The sequence below is a fragment of the Xenopus tropicalis genome, chromosome 6, assembly GCF_000004195.4.
Source record: "Xenopus tropicalis strain Nigerian chromosome 6, UCB_Xtro_10.0, whole genome shotgun sequence".
NCBI lineage: Eukaryota > Metazoa > Chordata > Amphibia > Anura > Pipidae > Xenopus > Xenopus tropicalis.
The window spans coordinates 65,376,544-65,389,047 of NC_030682.2; the positions used below are offsets into that span (position 1 = coordinate 65,376,544).

Sequence of the window (12,504 nt, forward strand, 5' to 3'; positions counted from 1 at the left end):
TGTTCAAGACACCGGTACACTGATAGATCACTGGGACATCAAGAAATCATGGCTCTTAAGGAACAGTACTCAGTTGCACCTTCACTGTACAGTAACACTGGCCCAGGGTCATTCCTTATCTGATCCTCCATGTTCTTCTCTGAGGGGGCTGCCATATTTGTGCAGCAGGAATCCGTTAGCATTAGAAGCATTAGAAGGGACAGTCAGGTTGGCAAAACAGTCAGGTTTAGGGACTCCAAGCAACAATTACATACAAAACCAGCCCAAACAGTGAAAAAATATCAACATGACCTAAAGGTAACTTTTTATGTAGATTCATAATTTGAAATGTTGTTTTTTCGAGTCAGTATCACTTTAATGATTTTATTCACTGGGGTGACAAATACTTTGCCATCACTATGAGAATATCACTTTACTAATCTGTTGCCACTTATCCAATTTCAACACAGCTGGGCTTGTCAATAAGGAAGCACAAGCTATCTCAGATGTCAAAATTTGCCTGGTGAGACTGCCTTACTATACAATCTGATTTCAGTAGTTGTGACACTACTATAAACAGAGCACTGCAGCATTTTTACCTAAAGATCTGCACAATTTTTAAAGAAATTGGACTATGGTTGAATATATAGGAATATATTCAACCATAGTCCCATTTCTTTAAAAATTGTACCAAAAAAAAAAATCTGCTCTGGTCTTTTGTCCAATATCAAAATGATTTATTGAAAGGAGATGTTTCGACCCACCTAGGGTCTTTTTCAACAAGCAACAAGCCTAATAAAACACTTGTGGCGGGAAAGGGACAGCAGGCACTCAGAAGTGACATCATAGTGCAAAGAATACATAACAAAAAAAAAAACTAAAACTAAAGAATCTCAAATAATTACACATAATGGCACACAAGCTCATAGCATAATATGCATTGGCTACAAAGTAAAGGTTAAAAGTTGTTAGCGAAGCAGTATTAGACAATTGTATCAGTGGCCACAAATTCACCTGAATCAATTTAGACCAAGATACTTTGCAGAGTAGGGGAATGCAGAAGAAACAAACAGCAGAACAGTTTCAGGTTTCCACCAGAAAGTGTAAAGTGAAACCCAGCACCGGATCGCTGAGCGAAATAGAGATGGGGAGGTGGCTTAGGAACAACCAATAGAGAGGACAGGGGAGGAACCCAGAGGGCAACATCCATAGAACCCCTATAATTCATAGCAATAAGGCCCTGCCTCTCTGCGATCATTTAGATTTTAATGAATAATATACCCCATAATAAAATGTATAAAGATATTGTATGTGAGAGTATCATCACTGCAAAAAAAAATTGTTTTTTGTGCTTGGTAAAAAAAAATGTCTTTTCTCTTTTTTATGCCAGTATTTCCCAAGCCAACTATCCTATTGACTGTGAACCATACTAGTTTAACACTGTCTGGGTCATAAAAGATGGACAAACTTGAACAAAAATTTGAGCTGCCCCCAGACTTGCATGGGCACTACAAACAACCACATCTCATTGTCACCTTACCAATAATCTTGTGGAACATTAAGGGGGCTTAACTATAAATTTAAGAGGAGCCTGATGTTTAAAGGAATACTCTCATGGGAAAACCTGTTTGTTTTTTTCAAAACGCATCAGTTAATTGAGCTTCTCCATCAGAATACTGCATTGAAATCTGTTTTTCAAAAACACAGATTGTTTTATATTTCATTTTGAAATTTCACATGGGGCTAGCCATATTCTTCATTTCCCCGAGTGCCACAGCCATGTGACCTGTGCTCTGATAAACTTCAGTCACACTTTATTGCTGAGCTGCAAGTTGGAGTGATGTTACTTTATGACAAATGAGATGAAGTTCAGAGGCAGGAAACTTTGCCCTTATACCTTATAACAGTGCTGTCCAACTGGCGGCCCGCGAACCCCCTCTGTGTTGCCCCCCACCTGTCTGGCTGCTTTGATGGCTTACCATTGTGTAAGCTTTAAATGGTATCAGTACTGGCCCCCTGCATGGTTAACACCTCAGATTCAGGCTGTAAACCCCCTGTATTGTTTAAAAATGTAATCCACTGTGTTGTTCACACCTTTTAATCCCTGCATTATTCACCCCCTGCAGTGTTCACACCTCAGGCTCAGGCTGTAATCACCCACATTGTTCCCCTGTTCACACCTCAGAGTATGGAACACACAGGCAGGGTAGGGCAATCAGAGTATGGCACACACAGGCAGGGTAGGGAAGGCAGAGTATGGCACACACAGGCAGGGTAGGGAAGGCAGAGTATGGCAGGTTTTTGCTGTACTACCACCATTAATATGGCTATGGTCATGCGATAACATGGGTGTGGTTTCAAGTGGCTGTGGTTTTATAAAGGGGAGTGGTCAAAACTAGCTTCCATTATCGGCCCTCCACCACGGAGGCCGGAAAAATTCCAACCCTCGGTACCACAGAAGTTGGACAGCACTGCCTTATAGTGTTGCTCAGAGGCACGCATTAAAAAGACATTGATTTTAGCATTATTCTGTAATAATTGCATAGGTAGGCTGAAGAAGGTGACATACACGATCAGAGTGTTGATATCAAAGAACTATCCTGAACTTTCTGCTTGCATTTGGAATGCTAAATATTGATTTCAACTCTAAATATTTAAATGTTTTTTTCAGCAGTCTGCAAAACAGCCTCCACCACGGCCTCCACCGCCAACAATGCCTTCAGCCAGTCCAGTTCCAGCTAGTGCTGCCCAAGCACCTAACCCAGCACCAACTACAGCTCCAGCAACTGACTCTTCACAGCCTCTCTCAAACACTATCCCATCTCAGGCACAAGGACCTCCATATCCCACGTATCCTGGATACCCAGGGTAAATATACATTTTAATTTTTTAAACATTTTACCTCTTGGCAAAAAAGTTTGTGAACCCCTTTTTAGTTTTCTATATTTTTTATGAATGTGACCTAAAATGTAATCTGTTTTTTCTTTATCTATAAAGATAAAGAAAACCTAGTGAAACAAATAAAAGTAAAAGTATTATATTTGGTCATATATCATAATTATGATATCATTTGAAGGTGAAATCAGAGTCTGGTGTTTTCAGTTGTTGTTTTCCTGTTGTTTCACTAGGTTTTTTTCATCTACTTTTAGGACTTGTTTGAAAATCAGATGATGTTCTATGTCACACACACATAAAATATAGAAAATTTTGAAGGGTTTGCAAACTTTTAAGCACCGCAGTATGTTAAAGAGGATCCGTCACCCAGACATAAAAAGCCGTATAATAAAATTCAAATTACTGTATATACTCGAGTATAAGCCTAGTTTTTCAGCACCTGAAATGTGCTGAAAAAGTCACCCTCGGCTTATACTCGAGTCGGGTGCCATGGGTCCCTCCAGACTAGCACCCTCTGTCCTTTGTGTGCAAATTAGGCCACCTGTAACCAGACCCTCCGGTGCCCTGGCACGCTACCTAATTCATCTTCATCTACCATCCTCACCTGTCCCATTCTGCACTAGACATCGCACTTTATATTGTATATAAACTATATACAGTTTTGAAGGATTAAGCTAAGGGGTGTAGTACTCTTAAGTTATCATTGTTGATACCATATTGTTTTTGTTTACCCTCTTCTCCACTTACAGAGCTCACTTACTGTTTTTCTTTGAAATAAATATTTAAAAACATAAACCCCACTGATGCCTCAATGAATGTAATTTTATTGGTATTTATTTTGATTATTGAAACTTAGCAGTAGCGGCTGCATTTCCCACCCTAGGCTTATACTCAAGTCAATAAGTTTTTCCAGTTTTCTTAGGTAAAATTAGGTACTTTCGGCTTATATTCGGATCGGCTTATACTCGAGTATATACGGTAAACATGAAACCCAAATTTTTTTATTAGCACACCCATACTCTGTATAAAGGCATTTAAACATCCTAGATGTCAAATATATATTGCCTGCCCCGCTCTATGCTTTATGAACAAGTTAAACAAAGTTGGACCCAGTACAGAATCCTGAGGGACCCCACTGAGAACCTTATTCCAAGTAGAGAATGTACCATTAACAACCACCCTCTGTACCCGATCCTGTAGCCAGTTTTCTATCCATGTGCAAACGACTTCACTAAGACCAATAGACCTTAGTTTAGAAAGCAGCCGTTTGTGGGGAACGGTATTAAATGCTTTGGCAAAATCCAAATAGATTATATCTACTGCATCCCCACTGTCCAGCTTCTTACTTACCTCCTCATAAAAAGCATTTAAATTGGTCTGACATGACCTGTCCTTCATAAAGCCATGCTGATTACTGCTCATAATGCCATTCTCCAGTACATAATTTTGTATGTGATCCCTTAACAAGCCTTCAAATAACTTGCCCACCACGGATGTCAAACTTACAGGCCTATAATTGCCAGGCTGAGATCTTACTCCCTTTTTAAATATAGGAATGACATTCGCCTTCTTCCAATCCCTAGGTACCATACCTGATGAAAGCGAGTCTGAGAATATCAGAAACAAGGGCCACTGCAATTCTGCCCCTAGCTCTCTCAGTACCCAAGGGTGTATTCCATCTGGCCCAGGTGCCTTGTTTACATTTATCTTGTGTAACCCTTTAAGCACCATATCCTGTGTCAACCACTGACTAGTTGGGGCCGAGGCAACAGTGCCGCTATTCTGTCCCCTCTGACTTATATTTCTTAAAAGCTTTCCTTTTTTTCCCTATTAACTTTTTTACCTCAGAGTTAAGCCACATAGGGTGATTCTTAACACTTAACACTTTTTCTTATTAATGGAATAAATTGAGAACAGTAATGATTTAATATCATTTTAAATGACAACTATTTCTGCTCTGTGTTTTTATCAGAAAACTTAATGCCCCAATCTATGCTCTGAAGCGCTGCCCTTAAGGATCTAAAATTTGCTTTTCTAAAAATTCAGGGTCTTTGGTGCAGGAAACAAATTTACACTGGGGCACCAAACATCAAATGAAATAACATTATGATTTTTGCCCAGGCCATAACAGTAGTAATGGATAAAACATAAATGAAAGTCTAAAGGTGGCCATACATGGTAAGATACCCTCGCTTGGCATGGTCGCCAAACAAGGCGATCTTCTTCGGATATGCCCATCTAAGGTGGCGATATAGGGCTAATTGGCCCTAGGGCCAAACGATCAAATTGAAATGGCTGGTGTATGGGCTGTTGCCTGAGGAGCGTACCAACGAGCCAATGCAGTTCCAGCAGAGCAATGAAACCTGTCTGATCAAGATCTGGCAAATTTAAGGAATCATTGAAATAGCATTTCAATTTTTAAGGTAAAATTATGCTCCCAAACATTGTAGGTTTCTAAATGAATAAATTGCATAAATGAGCCCATTTGTGAAACCCTGCTTCATCTAAATAAACTGATTTAATAGTTTGTGCCATTGGTTAATCTAAAATAAAAAATTGCCATTTTAAGTACTAGGGGCCACCCCCTGGGATCATATGAGGGAGCACACAGCTCATCACAAAATGGTGGCTAAAGGTAAAAGGGCAATATTCACCAATATATCAGTCTTGAGAAAGGTCCGAGATGGGGACCGAAATGTTGGCCTGTCTTCTTTTTAATGATGCTGATTAAAAGTTAAGTAAATACCCGGTGTGCATCTGTATTTTGATTTATATATATATATATATATATATATATATATATATATATATATATAATTGCTTTTTATAATAAATTATTTGCTTTTCTCACAGGTATTATGGAATGCCAATGCCAGTTGGCTACAACCCGTACATGTATGGACAGCAAACCATCCCACCTTACATGTACCAACCACCATCTGGTCAGGCACCTTACCCAACTCAGCATTCTGCGTTCTCCTATCCACAGCAGCCTTTTTTCCCCCCACAATAAGTACCGTTTAATCAACTGTTAAGACCCGCTTGATAAGGAAAATAGGAGTGGAAACTGCTGTAGGCTTACTGTCAACAGTTTTTGCAATACATCATACTGATTTAATTTATCTTCTTTTAAGACCTGACTTTCAGTTTTATTTCTGATTTCACTAGACAGCTTTCTGGCTCCCTCTTTTTAGAAAGCCTTTAGTGCACTGACCAAAGTGAACATTAAAAACTTGCTTTCTTAGGCATCAGTGATTTATGAAATTTGAAAGACATAAAGTTTCTGCTCATTGTTCTGTATTGTTTCTTATATTTGAAAGAGATTATGTTGCTTGTTCTTCTTTATTTTTACTTTAAATGCATTAGTTACCTACATGTATGTTATTTTGTCTAATAATCAAAGCCTAGTAAACATGATTTACAAAAAATAAAAACATGCTTTTTTTCTCTTAGATTCTTGCTTGAATCCAACAAACACCTTGGAAAGGAACACCAATTTTTCTTCTCCATTCATAGTTATGTTTTATTAACCATACAAATTGAATTTATTTATTTTTAAAAAATATATATTAAAAAATATAAAATGTAAGCCACTTGGTAGCTTGATGCAATATGTATGGCCATTGTGCTTTTTAATATGCTAAATATGAAACACACAGTGTAATTGGTACAGGTGGGATATCCTACCAGTAAGTTTGGGAAAAGGCTAATTGTGTCCTTAAGTCTGAAGCAGTATTTCTTGCAGACAATTCTGTAGAAGTTTCCTAGCTATCTAATGTACTGAAGATTTGTTTTTATGAAGGGCAGGAGAGTGATTACTGTTTATTAATAGCAGTGGATATTAATTTCTTCCAATATCAGTATTGTTTTGGAGTTAGGGATGTTAATGTCCCTAAACAAACTGTATTTGTAAAGAGTCTCCTAGCACGTTCCTAGCTAGTTTGGGGCAAGTGATAATAATGGGGGATTTTAATTACCCTGATATTGACTGGGGCAATAGTACTGCCAGGACAGTAAATGGGAACAAGTTTATAAACTTGCTGCACGACAACTTTATGTCACAGGTTGTTGAGGAGCCAACCAGGAACAATGCTATACTAGATCTAGTGATCTCTAATGACCCAGAACGTATAGCAAATGTGCAAGTGGTTGAACCCCTGGGTAATAGTGACCATAATGTTATTTCATTTGATGTTTGGTGCAGGAAACAAATTTACACGGGGGCAACAAAGACACTGAATTTTAGGAAGGCAAATTTTAGCTCCTTAAGGGCAGCGCTTCAGGGCATAGATTGGGGCATTATGTTTTCTGATAAAAATACAGAGCAGAAATGGTTGTCATTTAAAATGATATTAAATCATTACTGTTCTCAATTCATTCCATTAATAAGAAAAAGTAGAAGTGTTAAGAATCACCCTATGTGGCTTAACTCTGAGGTAAAGAAGTTAATAGGGAAAAAAAGGAAAGCTTTTAAGAAATATAAGTCAGAGGGGACAGTAGCTGCGTTTAATGAATATAAACACTATAACAAGTGTTGTAAAACAGCAATCCGGAAGGCAAAGATAGAAAATGAGGAGCGCATCGCGGCCGAGGCCAAGACTAACCCCAAAAAGTTTTTTAAGTATATTAATAGTAAAAAGATGCAGGTTGAGGGTGTGGCCCCATTGAGTTATAATAACAATATGGTTACAGCGGATACAGAAAAGGCAGATGTGCTTAACCAGTTCTTTTCTTCTGTGTATACAGTAGAGGAGCCAGTGGGCCAAGTCTCACCCAATAGCTTCACTGTTGCCTCAGCTCCAACTACACAGTGGTTGGCACAGGATATGGTGCTTAAAGGGTTACACACGATAAATGTAAACAAGGCACCTGGGCCAGATGGAATACACCCTCGGGTACTGAGAGAGCTAGGGGCAGAATTGCAGTGGCCCTTGTTTCTGATATTCTCAGACTCTCTTTCATCAGGTATGGTACCTAGTGATTGGAAGAAGGCGAATGTCACTCCCATATTTAAAAAGGGAATAAGATCTCAGCCTGGCAATTATAGGCCTGTAAGTTTGACATCCGTGGTGGGCAAGTTATTTGAAGGCTTGTTAAGGGATCACATTCAAAATTATGTAGTGGAGAATGGCATTATGAGCAGTAATCAGCATGGCTTTATGAAGGACAGGTCATGTCAGACCAATTTAATTGCTTTTTATGATGAGGTAAGTAAGAAGCTGGACAGTGGGGATGCAGTAGATATAATCTATTTGGATTTTGCCAAAGCATTTGATACCGTTCCCCACAAACGACTGCTTTCTAAGCTAAGGTCTATTGGTCTTAGTGAAGTCGTTTGCACATGGATAGAAAACTGGCTACAGGATCGGGTACAGAGGGTGGTTGTTAATGGCACATTCTCTACTTGGAGTAAGGTTCTCAGTGGGGTCCCTCAGGGTTCTGTACTGGGTCCACTTTTGTTTAATTTGTTCATAAATGACTTAGGGGAGGGTATTATGAGTAATGTATCAGTGTTTGCAGATGACACAAAACTCTGCAGACCAGTCAATTCTATCCAGGATGTGACATCCCTGCAGCAGGATCTTGACCAACTGGCAATCTGGGCAGCTAAGTGGCAGATGAGATTTAATGTGGATAAATGTAAGGTCATGCACCTGGGATGTAAAAATATGCAAGCCCCGTATAACCTTAATGGGACTGCACTAGGCAAATCCATAATGGAGAAGGATCTTGGAGTCCTTGTAGATAATAAACTTGGCTGTAGCAAGCAATGCCAGGCAGCAGCTGCAAGGGCAAACAAGGTTCTGAGCTGTATTAAAAGGGGTATAGATTCACGGGAGGAGGGGGTTATTCTTCCCCTTTACAGAGCACTGGTAAGGCCCCATCTAGAATATGCTGTTCAGTTTTGGTCTCCAGTGCTCAAACGGGACATTATTGAGCTAGAGAGGGTCCAGAGAAGGGCAACTAAGCTGGTAAAGGGTATGGAAAGTCTCAGTTATGAAGAAAGACTGGCCAAGTTGGGTCTGTTTACACTGGAGAAGAGGCGCTTAAGAGGTGACATGATAACTATGTATAAATATATAAGGGGATCATATAATAACCTCTCTAATGTTTTATTTACCAGTAGGTCCTTCCAACGGACACGAGGGCACCCACTCCGGTTAGAAGAAGGGAGGTTCCATTTAAATATTCGGAAAGGATTTTTTACAGTGAGAGCTGTGAAGTTGTGGAATTCCCTCCCCGAATCAGTCGTACTGGCTGATACATTATATAGCTTTAAGAAGGGGCTGGATGGATTCTTAGCAAGTGAGGGAATACACGGTTATGGGAGATAGCTCTTAGTACAAGTTGATACAGGGACTGGTCCGATTGCCATCTTGGAGTCAGGAAGGAATTTTTTCCCCTCTGAGGCAAATTAGAGAGGCTTCAGATGGGGTTTTTTGCCTTCCTCTGGATCAACTTGTAGTTAGGCAGGTTAGGTATAGGCATTATGGTTGAACTTGATGGACGTATGTCTTTTTTCAACCCAACTTACTATGTTACTATGTTACTATGTTCCTTTTCTCCAAATAAAACAGTTTTAACTTTAATGGCCTTTCCTTATAGTTTCATTGGTACCCAGATAGAAGTGTTGCAGTTAAACATAAATTGCATAAAATGCAGAGATGGAAGCCATAAACACTGTTCTAGAAAAAAAAGTGAAGAAAAGCATCAGTTTGTCATCTATAGCTGTAGCTCCTATTTGGTAAAGTATTTAATGAACCATTTACCCCATGGCAACTAAGAGTTTGTAGGTGCCACAAACAAGACACACAAAAAGAAACACTTTAGAGTATTTACATTGGCTGCTAAAATTCTGTTACAAAATGAAAAGGAAGAATTCAAGCAGAACACAGCAGTAACTCAGTGTGCATTTGCCTTTTATTGGTGTGGTTCACAACATTTTTGGGAACTACTCCCATTTTGTGAAAAAAGCTTTGGTAACATAGGTCAGAAAAAAACTGTGGAACATGTAGTCAAAACATGTCTGGTGTATGCACAAACCAACCCTTAACCAAAGAGACAGAAGCCACTTTAATAGCATATTGTAGATTTCATTGGTCCCTTGCCACCAGGTAAGTATTGGTTCAATTATACTTGGTGGTGGCTGTATATGGATGGGTCTAAATCATTCATGTAAGGAAGCACAAACTGCTGCAAAAGCAGTTTGGAAACATACATTCTTTAGGTGGGGATTTCTTAGAATCCCAGAGTCCAGGGTTGGACTGGGGGTGCAGGGCCCACCAGGGCTTCTGCCTTAGGGGCCCCTGCAACCCCCAATGGCCCCCAATACGGCCTTCACACACCTCCCTGCAGGCTCCCCCCCTCCCATCTGACCCCCTCCCCCAACATCGTGTAAATGAAAATGACCTGCAGCGCATCGGGGGAGAGAGACTGAAGGATTGGCAGAGAGCACCGTGAGGATCGGGCCTGGGTCATCGGGGCCAACTGGGTTTTTTCTGGTGCCCCGGCAGCCCAGTCCAACCCTGTCAGAGTAAGATAGTGGTCCTCATTTTAAGGGTCAGGTCATGCACACTACCTGTGCTTTATTGGAGATCTAACAAAGATTCCATGTTCCATATCATCCTCAATTCTCTGGAATGTTTCACACACTGAAATCGTGACTAGCTACTGGAAATGCTACTGGCTAAGAAAAACACATGGGGAGATGCACAACCTGCAGGAGTGATTTCTTGCTCTGCTAAATATATACTTTTTAAACTAATTACAGAGGGGTGGGGAAGATGCCAGAAAAAGATGCCATTACAAAATTTGGATGTTTAGAACTTTTAAAGAAAAATGTGTAAACTATCCTCCCACATTTACTTGCAAATGACAAATTCTCCATTTTTGTTAAAGTTTCAAAAGGGGGCATGGTTATGATTTATACATTTTGGAAAAAAGGACTTTGGGAGGCAATTTGGGAAGACCCAAACAATATAGTAGTAGAAAACTAGGAGGAGCCCCTAATTTGAAAACAGAAACAAAATTATAAGATGTAAGTGGGGTGAAAGTATTTATTTTAACATATTTACAAAAGGAATGCAAAGAGGCTGCATGTTATCTAAGATAAAACAACATGATATTTCTAAGTGCTTATTCCTGAAACTGGCAAAAATACACTTGATGAGATGCTATCATTCAGTCACTGTGGGGATAAAAAGTTTAAGAGAATCCAGCTCACTCTCTGGGTAATAGAATTCTATCTTGATCAACTTCCAGGACTCCCAGTTTTACAATACATAGCCCAGAGATCTTAAGACCCTTAATTGTGCCCTTGTAGATCGGGTAGAAAGGGTGGTTGTTAATGGTACATTCTCTACTTGGAATAAGGTTCTCAGTGGGGTCCCTCAGGGTTCTGTACTGGGTCCACTTTGTTTAACTTGTTCATAACGATTACTTAGGGGAGGGTATAAAGTAATGTGTCATTGTTTGCAGATGTCACAAAACTCCGCAGACCAGTCAATTCTATCCAGGATTTGGCATCCTTGCAGCAGGATCTTGACCAACTGGCAATCTGGGCAGCTAAGTGGCAGATGAGATTTAATGTGGATAAATGTAAGGTCATGCACCTGGGATGTAAAAATATGCAAGCCACTTATACCCTTAATGCGACTGCACTAGGCAAATCCATAATGGAGAAGGACCTTGGAGTCCTTTAGATAATAAACTTGGCTGTAGCAAGCAATGCCAGGCAGCAGCTGCAAGGGCAAACAAGGTTTTGAGCTGTATTAAAAGGGGTATAGATTCACAGGAGGAGGGGGTTATTCTTCCCCTTTATAGAGTGCTGGTAAGGTCCCATCTAGAATATGCTGCTCAGTTTTGGTCTCCAGCGCTCAAACGGGACATTATTGAATTAGAGAGGGTCCAGAGAAGGGCAACTAAGCTGGTAAAGGGTATGGAAAGTCTCAGTTATGGGGAAAGACTGGCCAAGTTGGGTTTCTTTACACTTTTTAGCAAGTGAGGGAATACAGGGTTATGGGAGATAGCTCTTAGTACAAGTTGATCCAGGGACTGGTCCGATTGCCATTTTGGAGTCAGGAAGGATTTTTTTTCCCCTCTGCGGCAAATTAGAGAGGCTTCAGATGGGGTTTTTTGCCTTCCTCTGGTTCCTCTGTTAAATGTTTATAAGATTCCACACCCTGTTTAGCTTGTTCAGTATTCTGTATGTGCTCCAAATACCTAGGGCACATTTACTAAAATTTGGAGTAACCACAATAATTTCTGATGTTCTTAAATGTCACAAAAATGCTTGTATCTGTCCTATGAAAATTTCGAGTTTACATCCCGAAAATCTTCAAATTGAGAGTTGAGTTGAGAGTATTGTTGAAAAAAATTTGAGTTTACGGCCTTTCGTTTCCATGAATCCTTTTCATTTTTCCCAAACAGGAATTGCCCCAGCAGCTATTTTATGAGCATTGGCACTCACTCCTGGAAAACAATAATGTGTTTAAGTTTCAGTTGAAACTGAGTGAAACTGAAAACAATGATGGGATTAAGTTTCCTTTGAAGCTGAATGAAACTGAAAACAATGAGGGGATTAATTTGTCCTTTAATGACAGGTTGTCCTCTACTATTCTAAGCCTCCGT

The 12,504-nt window shown here is 39.8% G+C and overlaps 1 protein-coding gene across 4 annotated transcripts in view; it reads left to right on the forward strand.

The window, feature by feature from the left end:
* Nucleotides 1-6,326, forward strand: part of pdcd6ip (programmed cell death 6 interacting protein) — a 66,120-nt gene extending 59,794 nt beyond the window's left edge. For 2 of the 4 annotated variants that reach the window (XM_012953565.3, XM_012953566.3), the window contains exons 17-18: nt 2,654-2,847; nt 5,728-6,326. In XM_012953565.3, coding sequence (XP_012809019.2) covers nt 2,654-2,847; nt 5,728-5,887 — 354 coding nt within the window. In that variant the 3' untranslated portion in view covers nt 5,888-6,326. 4 annotated transcript variants of the gene reach the window in all.
* The last annotated feature ends 6,178 nt before the right edge of the window (nt 6,327-12,504 follow it).